Below are 20,880 nucleotides of genomic sequence, written 5' to 3'. Positions count from 1 at the left end.
CGGGTAATATTTGCTCACATATCTGTTCTTTCTCTTTTTAAGGTGAGCTGTTGTTAAAGGGATACTTTGCCGATTTTCAACCAGCTTTCTATCTAAACTATGTGGGTAGCATGTGTAGATGAACTGTGGTAAACTTCCCTCCATCTAACCAGTGCTTAGATATCCCTCATCCCCCCACTGTGAAACTGCTGGATAAAAATTTTCGCACCATGGACAGAAAAAGTGTAAAAGTGAAAGTGAAGACTTGCCTCTCTCTTTCTTTTTTCTTTCTCAAACTTGGAGAGAAATCCAATTTACAGTAAAACTAGGCACTGCTGATCGATCAATTTATGCCTATTTCTCACCTAAAATGATTTTTTTTTCAGAAACATATTTTAGTACCCTGTTTACCTGTATGATGAGAGTTTGTGAATAGGAGGTGGGCGCCATGCTGCTTCCTTCACAGTAAAAACAGGCCAATAAAACTGACATCAAACAGTAAAACTAGGCAGCGCTGATGAAGACTCTCTCACTGTAGCGTATTCCTCGCCTCAAAGATTCTGTTACCGTGTTGCCTTTTTTTTTTTTTTACCTCCAGTGTTTTAGTGAACTGTTTAGCTGTAATGTGTGATTGTTTGTTACCAGCTAACTGCCATTGTGTAGAACAGATGAGTTTGCAGCACATCACCCACCAACCGGAGTGTTTATTGGTCTGGTGCGGCGCATTGCATCCTGGTAGTTGTAGGTTTTCTCTTTATTGAACAAAAGCAAATGCCATAGCCTTTCTCTCTGTTTTCTCTGGTCATTTACCTCTATTTTTTATTTTTAAATATTTCTGCCTCCATGTGCATGTACAGCATGATTTTATGTGAGGTCCGTCTTTATAATGGTGAAATACTCTTTAATCATTACTGATCTTTCTCTTTTCATGTCCAGATGTCAGCCTATGGACAACAGGGGCCGGGTGGCTACAGTCAGCAGAGTCAGGGCTACTATGGTCAGCACGGCCCCCCACCTCACCCCGGCCAGCAGCAGCCTCCATACGCTGGTCAACCCCAGGGCAGTTCTGGGCCCCCCTACTCCCAGCAGGGCCACCCTTCACAGCCCTCTGGCCAACACGGGCAGCCTGGACCCCCCTACCAACAATCCCAAGGTCCCCACGGCCCCCCTACAGGTCAGCCTCCCTACAGCCAGCCCCCACAGTCACAGCCAGGACAGCCACCCTACGTCCCTCCCCAGCAGCAGCAACCTCAGCAGCAGCAGGGACCAGGTCCTCAAAGTCAGCAGGGCCCTCAGGGCCAGCCTGGCTACCAACAGCCCCCTGGACCAGGGCAGCCACCACAGCAGCAAACCCCCCAGCAGCAGCAGCCAACGCCGCAGCAGCAAGGGCCCCCACAACAACAGCAACAACAACAACAACAACAACAGCAGCAACAACAACAACAACAACAACAACAACAACAACAACAACAACAACAACAGCAGCAGCAGCAGCAACAGCAACAACAACAACAACAACCAGGAGGTCCACCTCCACAAGCTCAGCAACCTCCAGGTCATGGCCAGCAGGGTCAACCATCACCGTACTCCCAGACACCCCCCCTGCAACAGCAGCAGCAGCAACAGCAGCAGCAACAGCAGCAACAGTCACCATATCAGAGGTTCCCACCTCCTCCACAGGTAACAACACCACAACGAACTCTGTTAGCACACTTTACATAGAAAGTGAGGTGTATGTCGGGCCAATCTGTGTTTCTAAAAGTGTTTGCCGCAGGAGATTCCTGAGCTGATACACACTCAATGTTTGCTGTAGTTTATCAGTGCTGTATAGATGCAGTCAATGTCTCCCTTATAATGTTGATGCAAACTGTCTGCAGCTGCCTCACAGTAAACACTATCTAGTCCCGTTTTGTTTCACGCCTTTTTGGTCAGGGGTGGGAATCACCAGAAGATATTATTGCAATACTTAACTCAATACAATATTATTGCAATTTCAAGTATGTAGCGATATGATTAAGTGCTGCGATAATATATATATTTTGATTTCTAATCTTATTTCAACTGTAAATTATACCCCAATCTTTAAATTTTTAAAGATAAAGTTTCTCACTTACGTTTTATCATTTTGAAAAAAATATCTTTGGGGTCTGTGTTTCAATACAGTATTGCAGCATAAAATATCGCAATATTTTACCTCACAGCACACAGGAGTTGCTGGTCTACCTGCTACCTTGATCGTTTAGTTTTATTGTTTGACTCTCGGAACCAAACATAAGTGGCGTCCACAGGAGCACATGGGTTAACATGTAGCACAATCGTGCAGAAACCTACATAAAGTCACATGGGAAAAAGTTTTTAGAGGCTAAACATACTGACTTTGACCAAAACTTGAATTCTCAGATTTTAATAAATCAGAAACACTACTGGAAAGATTTAAAAAGAAAAAAAAAAACAAAAAATAAACATAAAAATAATGGCCCTTTAAATGAAAAGCCACACAGTAGGATTTAAACACAACAACCTCAACTGAGCAACAAACCTTCTCTCCAGGTAATGCAGGATTACATAGGAGAGAAGCTTTGTTTTCCAATCTGAATTGTTGGTGACAAAAACAGATAAAAAGACAATAAAGCCACAAGTGAGCTGCTCAGGCAAATAGCTGTGAAAATAAGCAATCGCTGTCTCTCCTATGGTGACACAGACATGCCATACAGGAAGTATTCAAATCACAGGTGCACATGGCACAGCGCATTACATTTGGCCAGCCCAGTTGGGATCTATTTTCTGTGTCATACTCCTGTACACTGCAGAGAGCCAGTAAGCAGTAAAGACACTTGGGATTTTTTTTTTTTACACGTGGGAACCATTGTGCTCTCTTCATCTTGTCCCCATAATCAGGAACTCTCACAGGATTCGTTCAGCTCCCAGTCCAGCGCTCCGCCTTCCAACCAGCCCATGGCTTCCAACAAGAGCAGTCAAGAAGACAGCATGCAGGCCCGGCCATCCAGTCTGCCAGTGAGTCCCAGCTCTCTTCATCTTACATCTGACGTTTGCTCGTTGTAGCTGGTTTTCTGGCCTTCATAGTTTGCTCAGATAATATATATTTTAAAGCCTTTGGAAAACGCCAAAAATCCCACTTAAATTTACAACCAAAAATGTCTGAGTAGTTGTGCATCTTGGCTAGTCCAGCAGTTAGTAATCATTATTGTCGGAAAAGACAGTTTTCGGAGGCTGTTTGGCATGTCTGCAATGGACTGCTAACCCAGCACCTGCTAATGTTTGCTCAACTTTATTCTGACATGTTAAGATCCAGACGTTCTAGAAGTTTTAAACAGGAGTTCAAATAATCTCTTCTTCTCTAAAATATCAGGAATCAGTGATTTAAATGAGCAAAACATGAACTATGAGGGGATATGAACTGTCGGCCAACTCGAAACCGCAGATGGCTCTTGGTTTGTCTGTTAAAGGCTACTGTAGAAGCATGTCAGTGCAATGTGGCAGGGTCCGCCACACACTGAAACCTTTAGCTACCACCGTTAAAGGCACCTAGTCTTTACTATCTTACTTTCATGCCAGTCTTGTTGTCATAATTAGATTTAGATTTGATTCTCTATTCAGAACCGAGTTTAGGCATTTGTCAATCAATAATCTTTTTCACCCACCCCCAAACATGAAACACCTGTTGCTTTCTCTTACCCGTCCCCCAAGCTATCGAATGTAGGTATGTTGAAAGCTCATATAAAAAAGGATAAATCATTGCGTTAATATCTCAAAACTATTCATCACCTGGCACCTAGCTTTGTTCCACATGTAGCACACATCATCCTCTAGCAGTAAGAGTTTCCACATAATAGTAGGCACAGTTTTCAACTGTGACCGGAGCACTCAGAGTGAAGAAAATACATAGAAATATGGGGTAAATATTGAATTTTTCGGCCCACTTTGCAATCGATTGACTGCCAAACACTTCAATTCAGCTGCTCTAACCTATTCAGACATTTTATGTTTTTAAGAGCTAGAAATACTGTGAGTATTGCATGCTTTACTGGAGATGGGTCAATATTCTGTACTTTGGACTGTGGCCACTGGTGGATTCCCAGCTTTGTTTACTGTGTCTGTTGACATGCCTGTTAAATCACTGACATGTTAGAAGACAGTCTGCATAAAGTTCCAACTTATCTTTGGATAAATATTTCCCCTCAATGTTTTTGACCCAATATATGGATATTAATTGCAGTTATGACTTAAATTTCGAGTGTGAACAGATTGTTAAAATGTTAGGGGTAAAAATCTGCCTTCCTCTCTGCTATCTTTTTAACGTAGACCCATCTCTCTGCTGCCTCTGAAGCCAACATGCACACGGTACACAACAACAAGCTGATGCCAGGAGTGACTAAAGCATGTTCAAGCAGTGCAGGTTTCTACTGACTTGTTAGGGGAGGAAAAAAAAATTCTGAGAGCGAGGGAAAAAACATTTCTGCCAGGAAAAGGATTGTTGAAAGTGAAGTAAAGCCGGTGTCTGATAGCCCTCTGGCTAAGATAAAGGTGAGAGAACCCCCTTTCCTCCCCACCTCCCCACCACCCCCCACCCCCTCCACATCCTCGCTGTTAAAGAGGTGTCTTGCTGTAACACGTTGCAGTTTCCATGGCAGTGTTTATAGGTCAGACTGCGGAGCTAACCTCATTCTGGGCCTCAGGGAAGGAGAGTGAGAAATGAGATCATTAATGAGAGAGAATGAAAGTGAGAGAGCGGAGTCGGCGGCGAGGGGAGGAGGGGTGGAGGAGGGGGGGGTACGGGATTGAGGGAGTGCAAGCAAATAACTTCAAATAGTGTGAGTGATTGGTTGAAGTGGGAGATGCTGAGAGGGAGGGAGGGAGGGATGAGAGGCAGCGCTGTCTATGCCAGGAGGGGATGCCCTCAGGATGTGTTTCCCTCCTCTTTTATTTATTTCTCTTATTTATTTATACATCTCTCTGCGGGCTCAGCCATTGGCCGAGCAGGCCAGGCCAGGGCTATTTTTGTTTATTTCCCTCAGACTTCTCGGGGATTCCCTATTGGTGCTTTGTGATTGGCTGTGAGGAGCATTAATCTGGCTAAGGTAGAGATGAACTGATCCTCTTCCTTCTCCGATTCCCCTTCTTCCCCCGGCTCCCCTGCAGAGCGCACATGGCACAGTGTGCAGATTAGACCATGCTAGCTGTGAGTGTAACCCTGACAGCTTGTGTCAAAACAGCTGAATTGACTCCTACAGGTGTTAGGAGGAGATGCGCACCAGAAGTATCTGTTGTAGCTGGGATTTAAGATGTTTTAATAACTGTGTTTTCGCAGCACAAACACTGCCACAATGCAAAAAAAAGGTGGCATCTAGCGTTGAGGTTGCAAAACTGAAACTTCTCCCGTGTGCCAAGCATGTAGGAGAACTGCAGTGGCTGAAGTGAAATTACAAATTTCCCTATCTAGAGCCAGTGTTTGGTTTGTCCGTTCTGTACAACTATTGAAACAACATGGCGGACTTTGTAATGAGGACTCGCTCTGTATGTAGAAATAATTGGCTCATCTGAGGTAACGAAAACACAGTGATTAAGCCTGGGCAATAAAATGTGATATTTTAAGGCTATATCACGATACACAATATATAACTCCATATTTTTAAGTGTCTTTTAAACTAATGTTAACTGCTAAAATAAAGTATTGAATGAACTGCAGTTACAGTAAAGTTAAATAAAGTAGCTACTATCATATAATAAAGTTGAATACACTTTTACAAACTGTTCTAATAACGTTTAATACAATTCAGTCATGAGTACGTTAAATAAAGTACTTTTATAATTAAATTTCAATATTGTTATATAAATGTTTTTGCTGTGGACTTGAAGCTTCTGGTCAACAGTTGGATGTTAGCATTAGCAGACAGTTTAACAGGTGCTGCGGCGCCTTAAATGGTGAGGATTCATTCACTGTGAGCAGGCAACAAACTAACAGCTCTCCAGTTCACTTTTGCTAATATTTGCAAGTTGTGCTGGTGCTCCACGGTTGCAAAATGTGACTAAATGATCACGATCGTACAAACACACGCTTCACCCGCTCAAACTACTGCTACTCATTGAGTGACAATGCTTACTTGATGTTTGCAACTTTGTCATGTTATGTATCGCACGTGGTGTAAGCCACAATACCTCAAGTATATTCGATATATCGCCCACCCCTCTTACTTCAGGTGATCATAAGAAGAAGCATAGTTATGAATGCCTATATAACATTTCAGCCTAAAGATGCTCTTTAATCCAACACACCGGACCTTTACGAAGAGGATCCATGGCTATGAAAGCTTTCTTACACCAAACTCTGTTGAATATCTGTTGATGCACTCAGCAGCAGGGCTCAGTGTCAGAGCACAACATTTTTGTGGCACCAGCTGAAATTTTTCCAAAGCACTGAGTACCAGAGACTGTCAAGTATCCAAAGTTGGCATCCAGTGCATGTCCACATGCTTACCCCCAATCCGCAAGACGTCAGTGGCGCAAAGGCGCAATCGAGCTATTCAATACTCACTTGACTCTGACTTTGCTTCACTTAAGAAGTCCAAAAAATGATCTCTGGGAGGGAAAAACGAGGGATGTGGTGCAATACTTGAAAGTGTCTCTCTTCTGTGACAAATGTAAAGTGTGGCTGAGCAATTTTGTTGACGTGTATCTAAGTATATATAAATCAAAATTCTGATCAGTTTTTTAGACAGAGTTTTTGCAGGACTTTGTTGTTCAAATGCAAAATTATGAAAATTGGGAGAATTGAGAAGTTTGGCTTACGTTGTTAAAGAGAAGATTTTTACTGGAGAAAAGTGCTTAAAAGTCAAACAAAGATATAGAAGAAGTGTTACTTGGTATTGGTACTGACACTTGATACCCAGATTTTTTAAGCTCATTGTCATGTTAGCAACAAGCTAATCACAAAAAAAGGACATTAAAGGCATAATTATGGGTATTCAACCAGCTGTTATATCAAAACAGTGTGGGCAGTGAGTGTAGATAAATTGTGGTAAACTTCCCCCCATCTGATCAGTGCCTAGATATTCCTCCCCTGCTTATTTCTCTTCTAAAATGTTTTCAGATGAATATTTTAATGCCGAGTTAGCCTGTAATAGCAAGCGTTTGTGAACGTGAAGTGGGCACCGTACTGCTTCCTGCATTGTGAAAACGTAGGGCGAAAAAATGAAATGAAACAAAGTAAAACTGGGCAGCGCATGTCAAACATAAAACATAAAACATCTTTTAGCTTACAGTTTAACTGTAATACGAGATTATTTGTTACCAGCTGGCCGCCATTGTGTCGAATGGATGAGGTCGCATAATGTTATCTATCAGCTGCAGTACTTATTAGTCCGAGGTGGCGCAATGCATTCTGGTAGTCGTTGGTTTTCTACTTTTTCTACCTTTTTCTCTATCTCTGGTCACACAGCACCAATTTCAAAAGTATTTGCGTATTTCCACTGCATCGATGGCCCAGTTTCATGTGAGGAGCGTCTTTATATCAGTGCAGTATGTCATTATTTTCCAGCTCATGTTGCTTAATTTTTCATGTTCCATTCATTGGTGGATTGATAAATGGACTTCCTTTTGAATAGCACCTTTCTAGTCTTTTGACCACTCAAAGCGCTTTTACACTGGAGGCCGAGGCTACCTCACAAGGTGCCAGCTGCTACTCATTTAAACATTCATTCACACTCACACACTGATGCACAGCCACTTGAGGTTTAGTTTCTTGCTCAAGGATACTTTGAGAAGTAGACTGGGCGAGCCGTGGATCGAAGCGCCGATCTTCCAATTAGTGGACAACCCACTCCACCACCGTAAAAGCCGCCCACAGTAGATGCAGTTATTGCTGCGATTGACTCAGAGCCAAGACTCATACATATGTGTGCACCTGTACTTATAAAGGAGGTGTTTGGTCGCCTAAATTAGCTAATTTGTATCTTACTAATCAGAGAAGCATCTTTTCCAAACTAAAACACACCTGACAGGATGTGTGCGACAGATCTACAGGTTTGATTTGATGGGGAAGGCTGTTTATTTTGCGAGCACCTGCAGTGATTTGTACAGCCGCTTTTGTTTTAATCTGCCTCCGAACATGTTTGAATCCTGATCCAACAGCGGCTGAGAGGTAAGCGCCATTTAGCTACTTTAGTAGCTTTCGCGCAGAGCCAGCCAGACATCACCTCATCCAGAGCACAGATGGGTCTGTTTGAGCCAGGTGCTAAAAACCCAGCGTCTGTTAGGCCGCAGTTGAGGCGGGAATAAAGGAGTACAGGAGGCTCAGCGCCTGCTGGAAGGCGCAGGTAGGAAAGCAACAGTCAGCTTGAGAAAAGGACTGTGGATAAGAGGTGGAGGAGGGAGGGAGGGGAGGAGGGAGCAGGCAGCTGTAGTGGAACTAGCTGAGCAGGTCGAGCTGGTTACTGGCTCCAGGATACAAACACACCGTTTAACTGTTGAGTATTTACCACATCGTCGGTTCCCCACGGCTGCTGGTGTCTTCATGGAAAAACTTTTTCCGCTTTTTCGTAGTAGTCGTGCAGCTAATTGCACAGCTAATTTTAAACAGTTCACAGCGAGTAAAGCCCTAAAATCAACAAAACTGGACAGTTGTGGTCTGTGTCATCTTAAAATATCACTCTGAGTGACTCATTACCAGGAATGTCATTTCTAGGAAAGGAAATAAATTAAGAGCAAAGAGGAAGGAGAGAAAGAAGGTCTTTTTGTGCTTTTCTCCATCAAATGTGTCACGTTATCGACTCAGTCTATAATGAATAACCATTGTGGCTGATTAAAGGGGCACTCCACCAATTTTGCTATCCACTCCTCAGGAGGAGTACTACACATCTTGTGAAAACAATACTATAATTTTGTCTGTAGCTCGGGAGGGAGCTTTGAAAAAATATCCCTAATGATGTCATCAGGGTAACAACAGTTCAGGTTTAAGATTTGATTTTTTTTAGTCAGAAACCTCTTTTTAAAACTGGAGGTTGGAGTTTGATAGATGTGGGCATTTGGCTAGCAGGGAAGGCCTAAAAAGATGAGAGTCGAGTTGCATTCTGGGAAATGTAGGATCATGTGTTGGAGCTTCACACATTCCATGGCTATTAAATGAAGGCTGGGGCACGGTCTTTGACTGCATGTGAGCTATGAGCTACAGCCCATCTGTGATGTTGTAGGGTTACAGCAGACGGCCTTAGAAATAAGGTGATCCTGTCCACTGAGGTGCTCTTACTGTGCACTTGTTTTAGCTCCTTTGTTAGCCTCACAGAACTTTTTGGGTACGCTGGAATGAATGGTGGCAGTTATACAAGACAGAATATAGTCTTTTATCTAGGATCTACGCAGTCATTGAAGGATTGCAGTTCTCACCTAAATTTTATTCATTTTTTGGTATAAAACCCAAGGCCGACTACAGACATCTCAGTGAAATGAATCAATCATCCTCATGCTCTGTGATCGCATGGCAGCTATTCAGCCTTTCAGCAGGTACAAACCAGATCTTACCACACATGTGTTGTACCTAAGTGATATGACACGATAAGATACAGTGTCCCAGTATTCATTTAATAGCCTTAACTCATGCTTAAAGGCAAAAAGTCAAGTTATCTCTACCTTCGCTGCTTCAATTTTCACGTTTTTTTTTTTTAAATCTCACAAGTCACACAAATTTTTGAAGTGTAATATTTGCTCAAAATACCCCTTTAATGAGCCAAAATCAGTATTTACATTCAGCACTGCTTTTTTTGGGGTGGCCATCTCAGTCGAAGTTCGAAGAAATATTTTTCAAGGGAGCTTCATGTTTGCAAAACCAATGTGGTACTCAGTCTACAAATGGATAAAGTAAATCTTTATGGAGGTTAAAAATCTTTCATGGTAGAAAGCTCCGTGCAGCTGATCCAGCGGCCCTCCACCATGGTCGTCTTTGCTGTCACTGTCCAGCTTTCATGCTCTGTGGAAGTGACACTTCCTCTCCATGTCAAGCCTTGGGAAAAGGAACAGCTACCAGACCACCACCAACTTCCCGCCCTCCCACCTTTCCCCTTCACTCTTTTTTTTTCTTTTTTTAATCTCCTTCTTGTCCTTCCCCAGGTCTTTTGTACACCCTTTCTCCACTCTGGGGCTAATCCCACTCAGAACCGCCCACTGGTTGTGATGCTCCTCTTTTCTGATGTGTCTGAATGTGCTCCAGACTCGAGAGGAAGGTCACATGTTGGTCACACACACTCACGCCGGAGTTTGTTTTTCCGTCCTCCACCCTCGTGTTCACCGTGCCTCCCCAAATAGAACGCTTCATCTGGAGTGGTTTCAGTTTGACGGAAGGGCCCGAGAGTATACGTTGTCTATTTTTCTTACACTCTTTGAAACTGGATTGAAATCACTTATCTTGTGCTGCATTCAGACACCTTCACAAGTATTAAAAGCCTGAGCAAATTAGTTTGCTTTCTTCCTTTTTTTTGAAACTATGGAGGGGGGGGGGCCAGTTTGCAACTGGGCAAGAAATGTTCAAAAAAATTGCAAGAAATAAGCATAAAGCATAAATAAGCATACATTTTTTGGAAAAAAAAAGCAAGGGAAAATGTCCAAAAATATGTTTATATTATATTTAGAATTATCATGTTTATATATTTTTAAATATTATACCGTATTATTATTATTTATAATTTTGAAACCCTTTTTTCTGCTAATTTCCTTGACTTTTTTTCCTTGTTTTTTTGTTATTTTTGTTATAGTAATGTTTGTGTACTTTGTACAGTTTTTTTTTCTTTTGTTGCTAATTTTGGGAAAATTTCTTCTCAAGTCTCTCATTGCCAATTTGCTCAGTTTTCAAAGTGCTGAAAAACAGTGTAAGGGAGTAGACTCAGGACTTTTTTTATTAAGCCCTCCTTTGAATTGTATTAAAAATTATTTTGAAAATGTAAAAAAAAAAAAAAAAAAAGGAAAGGAAAGAATGAACGTATAAACGCTCACAAACATACAGACATATCCGAAAAGGAGCGGAAAGAAGTGCAAACTTGTGAAATTTCACCCCATTTTTACATACTATATGTAAAACTATATGTAAATTTTAAAGTATATATAACTATATGTAGACATATTTACATGGTTATTCACAGAAAAGAGGAAGTTAGCTCAATCAGAAGCCTTAAAGACGAGTGGTATACTGATGAGTGGCGTGCAGTCTGTCTTTGCTATCAGTTGCCTTTTGTTTTCTTCACTTGGTGGTGGTCTTGCTTTAACAACTGGACATCCCAGTTTGGTCCCAGTTTTCTCACCTTTAAATTTGCCTCTGCGTCCCTGCCTTCCAGGACCCCACCCTCGCATGGATTCAGTCTTTGCACAGCTCTGAGACCACCCACATCACAACACCCCCCATCCTAATGACCTTTAATGTTATGTGCCAAGCCTCCTGATCTGGAACCGAGGGATCTTCCAGCCTTGGTGCTGATCAACTCTGAGCCCCCCCCCACGCTCGCCTCCTCTCCCTCCTGCAATCCCCGCTCCCTGCTCAGCCCAGCCCAGCTCTGCTCTCCTGCTGCAGCTAAGCTTGTTTTTGCGACATAGCTCTGGAGCAATCAGCCTGACAAGGCCGGCCCACTTTTTTTTTTCCCCTCTCTCCTCTCCTACCCAGCCCAACCCCCTCTGTGCCTTTTTCAATATTACACTCTGTTTTTGCTGCATTTCTTTCTGTTTTTATATATAAATATATATTTCACTCTGCCTCTCTCCTGTTCCTCTTTCTGTCTATATTCTCGTTTTCTCTCTGCCTCGCCTGCACCCTGCTCCCCTCCTCCTCCTCCTCCTCCTCCTCCTCCTCCTCTTCCCTTCCCTCGTCCTCTCTCTTCTCTCAGTAAATCAGCTTTCATAACGCTGTGCAGCGCAGCCTTGTTTTGCGAGGCTCTGCTGCTGACGCTATTCAGAGTCCGGGGCCAGTTTCCTGTTGCTATTCTGGGGCCCTTGCTTCCTGTGTGCGCATGTCTTATTCAGATTCCAGGGCGCCTCTCACTTGCTCTCACCCCCCCTCCTCCTCCTCTCCCTCCTCCCTGCCTCGTCTGTTTCTCTCCCCTTGCTCCCTCTCTGTCTCACCCCTTTTCTTTCCCTCCATGTGATTTTTAATTAATGTACTTGAGAAAATTCAATCTGCTGACAAAGTGTGTTGTTTTTTTTCTTTTTTCTTTTTGCATTTGCTCGAATTGTTTCTGCTCAAACCCAAGCCCCTGTTTTTTGCTCTTGTGAGCTCAGCGCGCGCACACACACGCACGCATGCACAGAGAACAGTCTCCCTCTCCCTTTTGCTCTCTCCGCTCACTCACACACTCTCACACTTGCACACACACTCTCCCATGCCCCTCCCCTCTGCCTCCATTTCTGCTGGGCTGAGCTAGTTTTGCAGCACAAAGACTGTGGCTGACTGCAGCACTGTCTGTCCTCGGCTCTCTCCTGCTCTCGCTGGAACAAGCTGCCGAGCCTGGATGGATGAAACCGGCCTCACAATGAAATTAACTCTCACTCTATGAAATAACCTCTATATAATTTTTCCCCCCTCCTCCCCCTCTTCTCTCCCCAGTTAATTCACTGCTGGTGTCAGTTGCTTTGGTAGCGCCCCCTAGATGTGCTGTGTGTGACAGTAGGAGGGGAGGGGCGTTGCTGCTCTGGAAAGCAGGCAGACTGGCTGTAAGGGGTTTTGGAGACTCCCCACCCACTAAAAAAAAAAAAAACCCCCCCCGACCCCCCTCAAGCCCCCTCGCCCTCCGTATCCCAGCACCCCTCACCTCGGGCTGGGCAGCTGCCTGCCTCACTTGGGCATCTGTGTGCTGCCCTGGGACTCCCTGCTACTATTGTGATCTCTACAAAAGGCCCCCCACGCACACACCATCTCCCCATTATTCACAGCAATCAGACCCCCCTCCCCTCCCTCACCCTCCCTTCATCTAGCTCCACACACACTGCTGCAGTGTTTGTGTGCCTCGCACACATACCCCCCCCTTTTTTTTTGTTACCCCCACAGAGAAGCTCAATTAGGCAAATGTGGAGCGTTTAAAAAAGAACTCCCTACGTATTGATTAAGATTCATAGTTGGCCTTTATTTTCTTTTCTGACTGCGAGCCCGCATCACGCAGGAATGTTAAAGCAGAGTAGTATCGATCAGTGTCAAATGAATTGTATTTTTTATGCCGTAGCGGTACGAGACTCTTTTTCTGTATTGTGCTGCTTCACTCTTTCATCTCTGACTTTTTTGTGTGTGTGTGCTTGTCTGTGTTGTTATCCTTCCCACGTGGCTGCTGGTGATGAAGTAGCAGTGTAATGGTGATCTCTGGGGAGCTGGATGTAGCTCGTCAGTGGAGGTAGTAGACAATGTGTCTGTGGCACTGATACTCTAGACACCAGGGTGCTCCCAGGCTCTGAGCATTGTGCTGCTGTTTTCTTTATCCACGTTTTTTGTTTGCCTACATGTCGGAGAAATAAGATAACGGACGTGTTTATTTCACACACTGAGTAGTTTTTGCGCGATCTGAGCAACATGTCACACCTCCATCATCATGCAGAGTGGGTCAGAGTTGTGTGGTGCGCCTGTAGGTCGCCCTAAGTGTGTGTAGAGAGTTTCTCGTCAGCCTGTGCTGTATGTGAAGCCCTGTAATGGCTGCTTCTGCTGCTGTATGAGGCAGGGGCCTGCCTTGCTTCTCCTCCTTTCTCCAGTTCTTCCCTCATAGTGGGATGGGAGTGCCCCCTTATGGTTGAGCTCAGCCCTGCAAACCTGGAGCTGGGGCCAGAGCTGGCTCCCTCCAAGCCATCTGCGGACTTCCCAGAAGCTCCTTGCGGCTCAGCGCGGCCCCCGGATGCAGGTGGGAGCCTCTGGGCAGGTGGCTTCAGCAACACCCACCTGTCCGTCTTCTCGCTCGCCACCTGAGCATTTCCCGCCGTCGTCCCATTGTGCCACAGCACAGTCATTACAGGTGGCTCCACAGATTTTATTTTGTCGGAGCGCCTACAGTCCGTCCTCAGATAGAATTGCTCTGATAGCTCTCTGATATGTGCTTCTGGGCTCAGTTTAAGTCAAGTCAGCATGTTCAGAGGCTGCGAGAAAAAGAAGAGAAACCCTCTTTCAGAAACTGCGCACAGAAAATATCACTTGATCTTCCTCTTAAAAGGGAAGAGATGACTTTTCCCATGACCCCGTTCCACTATCAGAAGCCCACTTTGCCCTAAATGAGCGGTGATGTGCGGCGCTCTCGCCGATGAGGTCGTCAGCATGTAAACATAAACACGAGGGACTCGGGAAGGACAGCAAAGAAGATTTTGCTGTTTGTCCACTCTGCGTGTTCTAATCTCTCAGTCTCTCAGTGCATGAGGCCCGGAGGCCGAGTGTGTAATTAAAGCAGCGGTGGAGCAGGAGGGAGGGTGGGAGGTGGAGGGGGGGAGCTTTGGTGCGTCTGCGTTTCCTGTAACAATGACGGGCTGCTTCTTTTGTAGTAGCTGACTGCACCGTGACCCTGCCAAGCACGCAGGGAGGCCGCCGAGAGAGAGAGACAGACAGAGGGATGGCAGCAACAGGGGGGAGGGACTGTGTCGGCTCTAATGTGTCAACCACGTGGATCACAGTAACCATGGCAGCCCGCGAGATGCAGCCATTTCTTTCCCCTTCTCTATCTCCCCCCCATCTCCCATCTACCCCCCTTCCTTTTTACTCTGTCTTCCTCACCTCGCCACAGAGGATGTGTTTGTGCAAGCCAGTCTGGAGTGAGTGAGCCTTTTTTTTTTTTCTTCCCCCGCTGTATATTGTGTTTAGCATCTGGAGGCCTGAGAATAAGGAAGCCTGCCAACCAGGCGGCTGGTGAAACCCCGAGGTCTGAGAATGACAGAGACGAGTGGGTCAGGGAGAGTGTGTGACTGAGGGATGAACTCTGCCCCCCTCCACATACCTCCTCCTTCTCCACCACTAGATCTAGTTACACTACTGGCCAGGGTCACACATTCCAGATCCGTTTCATTATCTCAGGGCCGCTACCTCTCTTCTCCCACTTTCTGATTCTCATAACCTAAAAAAAAAAAAAGAGAGAGAAAAGAAATCGGCTGGCTTGGCAGACTAATGGCTCTGGTTGGGCTTGATTGATTCAGTGAAGTAATCTGCAAATGGAATACATTAGGACGGCGGAGAGGAGAGCAGAGCAGATGACTCAGAGACAGCACAGGCACACTCAGAGGAGCGCTGGAGAGTATGGGAATAATGGCAATAGTAAAGACTTTCTGCCATTTTCCACATTCACGAGCAATAATTGCATCGGGAGGAAATTTTGTGCATTTTTTTAGGATTTTTCTAATTGAATTTTCAACACTACACTTTGTATAAATCTCTTTTTTTCCCCTCCTTTAAACGCCAAAACATTACAAAGACTGTTCTGCAGTTCTCAGCTCTGAAGTTCCATGTTAGGCAGTGCTGGGAAAAACACAAAATGGCTGCCATACAGAGGAGCTTGAAGCTCCACAGAAAGAACTGCAGCTCTCTCCTTCTCTCCACGGCACTGCTCACATATCTTCCCCTTTTTCTTGCTTGTATATAAATACTTCTTGTTCTTTTACGTGCGCACATTATCAACTGTTTTAATTGTCTCAGACGGTAACTGCTGCAACCTTCATCTGAGCTCATAAACCATCACAACTCAGCCACCCCGCCGTCCCTCGGCTCCTCCTCACGCCTCATCCATGTCCTCTTCATCATTTGCCTTCTAATAATGAGCGTGTTGAATAGCAGAGCCACAGAGCCCCACCCCCCTCCCCTCCCCTCCCCTGCTTCCTCTCCCCTCGCTGTCCGGCTTGTGCAGTCAGCAGAACAGGCTGGTGCTGTGCAGTATTGAGCTGGGAAAAATCAATGACTGCAGAGTGGGAGTAGGTAGGAGCTTGTGTATTTGAATATGTGTGTGAGTCTGTGTGTGTGTGTGTGTGTGTTTGTGCGCGATGCTTCTGCCTATCCAGGCTGAGGGATCAGAGCTGTCAGTTGTCAGATATTTACAGAATGGTAAAGAGCTCGGCCTCTGTGCTGCACAGCAGGTGTACATGTGAATGTTTTTGTCGGTTTGCATTCTTTTTTTTATTCATAACCATGCAATCTGGCAAATAAACCTACTGAATTAGATTCTTTCATAAGAAAACCCCCATTTAGGAATATTTTTGTTGCCATAGTTTTGCTGATACCAAAATCACACTTCTTTAAATATGTCGCTCTAATATAAACATTTCTTTTTCCATTAACTAAATATTTTCAAATGTGTAACTTAAAGAGCAGTGTGCAGGATTAGGTGACATCGAGTGGTGAGGATTGCAGATTGCAACCAGCTTTAAATTCTCCTATGTGCCAAGCATTGACTCTATTGTTCAGGAGGTTTTTACAAGGGCCCCTCAAAAAACAAACATGGTGATTTAAACCAGTAAAACACTAAATTAAGTAACTTCACACTAAAAATTAGGGTTTTTGCAATAATGTTTGGCTCATTAAGAAGCTGCGAACTACGATGACCGATGCAAAAGTGCAGATGGCCCTGTCTAGAGTCAGTGATTGGTTTGTCCATTCTGGGCCACCATAGAAACAACATGGTGGACTCCAGAGACGAGGGCCCGCTCCCTATAAACAACTGATTCTAAAGTATCGAAAATACAACAATTCTTATTTTCAGGTGATTTTGCGTTAAAGAAAACATACTTATTTTATTATATTCCCTTTCTGCTGATATATCCCTCTAAATCCTTCACACAGCATCTTTCACACCTGTGCTCTCTGCATCTTTGCACCATTATTGCAGTAACAACACTGTAGCAGCACTTTCTTTCTTTAAAGATAGATTGATATCTCAAGTCTGGTACTTCCTGTTAGTGATGTCATTCACATATACTACATAACACTTTAACAGGAAATACAAACAGACCCACTCAGAATGTTTATGTTTCAAATTCAAAACAGTCTTAATAGTATATTTGTGACATCACAAATTCACTGAGGTCCTGACGGCTTGTTTTAAGACAGTTTTTGAATTCAGACTGTGTGCATTTCTCTCTGGATTTAGCGTTTTAATACTATCACGGTTTTTATGTAGCCCCTTTACCTTTTATATATTTTTAAAAAAATGGAAATCTGACTTTTTAAATTTGGGACCTTAAATACTTTTTTGAGTTAATTACACGAACAGGTACTTTATTATACTGTCATTTGATTCTAAATATATATCCAGCACCAAGTCCGCTTCTCTAATCCAAATCCTTTCAAATCCCTTTTCAAATTTAGGCATTAAAACATGAGACGTTTCCCATTGATGACAAATGTGTTGATTAAAACTGAGACACCCGATGTCTCATGTAACAGTCCCCACAAAGGAATCCATATAAAATATTTTCCCAGGTTAAAAACAATAAATTCTTTAATTAAAAAAGTTATGGCTTAAATCAGAAACTGTCTCATCAAACAGAATTACAAGTTCGATTGAGCACTGAATGCCATTTTTTGGCACTTGCCAGTTAACCTTGGTGCCAAAAGCATTCAGTGCTCAGCCATAGACTACACTGTATTAGATAATAGTGTCAGCAGTGAAGGCTGCTGCTTCTCCAATTTTGCTCATTTTTGGTCAATTTTAACTGATCCTGACTCTGGTGAAACGCCCCCGGAGTACCCAAAATCACATTCTTTAAGACTGCTGTTTTTAAAAGAAGGATCTTTCTTTGTCCTTATTGTCGTCTCGCGACTGAAGTGTGTATGTCTTGTGCACCCGTCAACTGTGACCTCCCGCTGAGGTGCGACTCCCGGACACAACCCCAAGAACTGACCCCTGACCTGTTTGCCCTGCGGTCTGGGTCAGGGAGGGGTTGGTGTAGGAGGGTTTTTGTCATGGAGGCATGACTCTGCACAGTGATCTCTGAAATAAGTAGCTGCTGTGGTGGTCATTGTGGCGGCTGGCCCAGGGCCTTCAGACTGAGCCCTCTGTCAGATGACCGGTCTTGTGATGTCTGAGTAGAGGTGGGGTGGTGCTGGGGGGGGGGGGATATAGGTCATCTGACGATGCTGGCTGCTGGAAAAAGGATCCCGCCATGGTTGTTTAAGCAAGGAATGTCATGCTGTTTGATCTCTGCTCTGTACTCGAGAGCATTAAGATCGCGCTGCTCCGTGTCGTTCGCACAGCATGGCTCTGACCGTTTTTTTTACATTCATGAACATTAATTGGGTATCAGCCAATGAAACACTTAAAAGTGGGATTCTAATACATAAAGCCGTCATGCTGAGCTTTGCATGGTTTTGTAGCTGCTACATCTCATGTGCAGGTCATAAAGGCCTTGGTTTGTGCAGTCACCGGAGTGAGAGCGGGAGAGGAAGAGATGGAGGGAGGGCAGAGGGAACAGGGTGGGGGTGGATTGGAGGGGGGGTGGATTCTGAATCAGCGTTCTCCTCCTGTCACTCCCTCTGGGGTTCCTCCATCAGGTCACATCCCAAAAATAGCAACGGGCGCTGTTTCAAGTGCAAAACCGCCGGCTTCGGGGCTGCAGCCAGCCTGCGAGTGTGAGATTTCTATGGGAATAGTTGGCCACCTTCCAATGTGTGTGTGTGTTTTTTTTTTTCCCTCCCTCCTCCTCCCTCCCATTTTTTCCCTCCTCCGATGTGACTGGCAGATGAGCTTGCATTTCTGAGCAAGCACATGGGCTCCACGTGAGTGGCCAGTGTGTAAACATTCACCTTCCCACAAACATAATCATCGCCGGCTGCCTTCCTACCTTCTTTCCTGCCTGGCTGTCTTTGTGTCACAGCCAGCGAGGCTCAATAACAACACCACATGGCACCAGAGCCCGTGCCCAGCACCAATTATTTCAACTGCCTCCCGAGATGACTTGCTTCAAACACTTTTTTCCCCCCGTTTTCCCTTTGCAAGCCACACAAACAGAGTTGTCCTCGCCAAGATAGATCATTATCAGCATTATAGGAGTGATGTGGAGTATTTTTAAAAAAGGTGGGAAAAGAAGTCATTGTACTCGAGTGTGTTCACAGCGTAACAGTGCTGGCAGCCTTGGATGAGAGAATAACAGACACACCCTGGTGAAGACAAAGATTGCTGTAATGCATCAGTGGCCGTTTGGATTTCCACTCACTTGATTTGACTTCACTTGACTTTGACATGAGTCTCAAATCAAATGCTCTCACGCTCCTCATTCAAGCATGTCCAAGAAAAAAAACTGAATATGACTCACATTCCCCCAAATGCAGCAGTTTTATTATCTACCTTAAGAGTCTGAGTCAAACTGGGCTTTATTTACATCGCTGCTTACACACACTGACACACACACCACTGATATCCCGTATCACTTTTTCCACTTAATTTCCTACTTACTCCATCATAATTGCAGCTTCCTCGAATTCACAGAGGACTGATTGGTTTGATTGAGAGTTTTTGCCTCAAACATGTTTATTCTTATATACTCATACCATTACCATTATCAAGTGTTATCAAGTGTTGAAATAGTGCATAAAAGAAACATTAGTTGGAATGAGGTGATTTGAAGTGAATGAATTACATGTTCAAATACACAAAAGCCACAAACAATGGGGAAGTCTTGGGTTTCAGCTAATGTTAGCTGTGTTCCATGGATTTACCCAAAGAAATAGGAAACATACATGTTAATATTCAAAGCTACCAGCTGCTGACGCCGTTTTAGTTTGAAAACTCCAATGTTGTGTTTTAGTGTGGACTGATGTAAACAGAGACTTTTGATATTGCTGTTGACTCCATTTGAGTTTGGAAACTCCGGAGTTGTGTTTTATTGCAGATTCAAGAAAACAGAGACTTTTGAAAAGACTTGATGTTGAAAAGACTACAGGGTTGTTTATTAGTGTGGATGGGCAGAATTATAGACTTTTGAAAACGTTGCTGACCCTGCTTTTGGATGAAAACTCTGGGAAATCTCCTTTTTTGTTGGCCCAAGCATCATTGTTGTTTTTCCTCTGTTGTATTTTCTTTTTTTTTGAGTGGACATTCTGCTTCCTTTTTACACCCGAGAAGCTCAATCACAGTGTAGCTGAATGGTCATGTGATATGTGTTTTCAGGTTTGTTGGTATGGACCGAGATGATTTCTTAAATGGTGCTAAAACGCTTGTGTGTAAGGAGATTTTTTGTCATTTTAAAACAGCATATTACTGTGGAAGCAGCCTAGGCCTGTGCAGTTTTATTAGCCAAAATAAATGTATATAGCTTAGTTATTCCCTCATTATTTACAATAAATAACTAGAAAATCAAATAATGTCACCTTTATTTGGTGTCCACTAATAGAAACCCCAAAATGTGTCAACAGATCAGACTGACTTCAATTTCCCATAAAACCTCATCATTAACCCAATGTTTCTTCTCAGGATCTGTCGGGCTCCATCGACGACCTGCCCACCGGTACAGAGGGAGCCCTGAGCCCGGGCGTGAGCACCTCAGGGGTATCCAGCAGTCAGGGCGAACAGAGCAATCCCGCCCAGTCGCCCTTTTCTCCACACACTTCGCCCCACCTGCCGGGAATACGCGGGCCCTCACCATCACCTGTGGGTTCCCCTGCCAGCGTCACCCCCTCCCGCACCGGCCCTCTGTCCCCTGCTGCTGTGCCAGGTGAAGACACAAGAACACTTGCTGGTGTTTGAAATGTCTACATTTTTGACTGTTGTTTTAGCTCATGTTTGACAAATGTCTTTGACGCATGTCTTAAAGGATTTCAGAGCCATATCAGAAGCATAATATGTAACTGAGCTGCATTGAAGTAGCATTGAAGTGGTCTTTTGATTTGTCTTTCTGAACTGACATGTAGGAAGGGCAGCAGAACCAAGACGACTTTTCAAAACACAAAAATGTATTACACAGAAATTA

General features: G+C 44.2%; 1 protein-coding gene across 1 annotated transcript in view; it reads left to right on the top strand.

Annotated features, from left to right (window-relative positions):
- The window catches only part of arid1ab (AT-rich interaction domain 1Ab), a 65,515-nt gene that overhangs the window by 30,082 nt on the left and 14,553 nt on the right, over nucleotides 1-20,880 (top strand). Inside the window, exons 3-5 of the mRNA XM_042507038.2 lie at nucleotides 916-1,659; nucleotides 2,878-2,994; nucleotides 20,385-20,625. Of these exons, the coding sequence (XP_042362972.2) occupies nucleotides 916-1,659; nucleotides 2,878-2,994; nucleotides 20,385-20,625 (1,102 nt within the window). The remainder of the gene's footprint in view (nucleotides 1-915; nucleotides 1,660-2,877; nucleotides 2,995-20,384; nucleotides 20,626-20,880) is intronic.

This window comes from Plectropomus leopardus, chromosome 17 (assembly GCF_026936395.1).
Source record: "Plectropomus leopardus strain MGB_pleo_1.0 chromosome 17, ASM2693639v1, whole genome shotgun sequence".
Taxonomy (NCBI): Eukaryota; Metazoa; Chordata; class Actinopteri; order Perciformes; family Serranidae; genus Plectropomus; species Plectropomus leopardus.
This window is presented reverse-complemented; position numbering and strand designations above follow the sequence as displayed.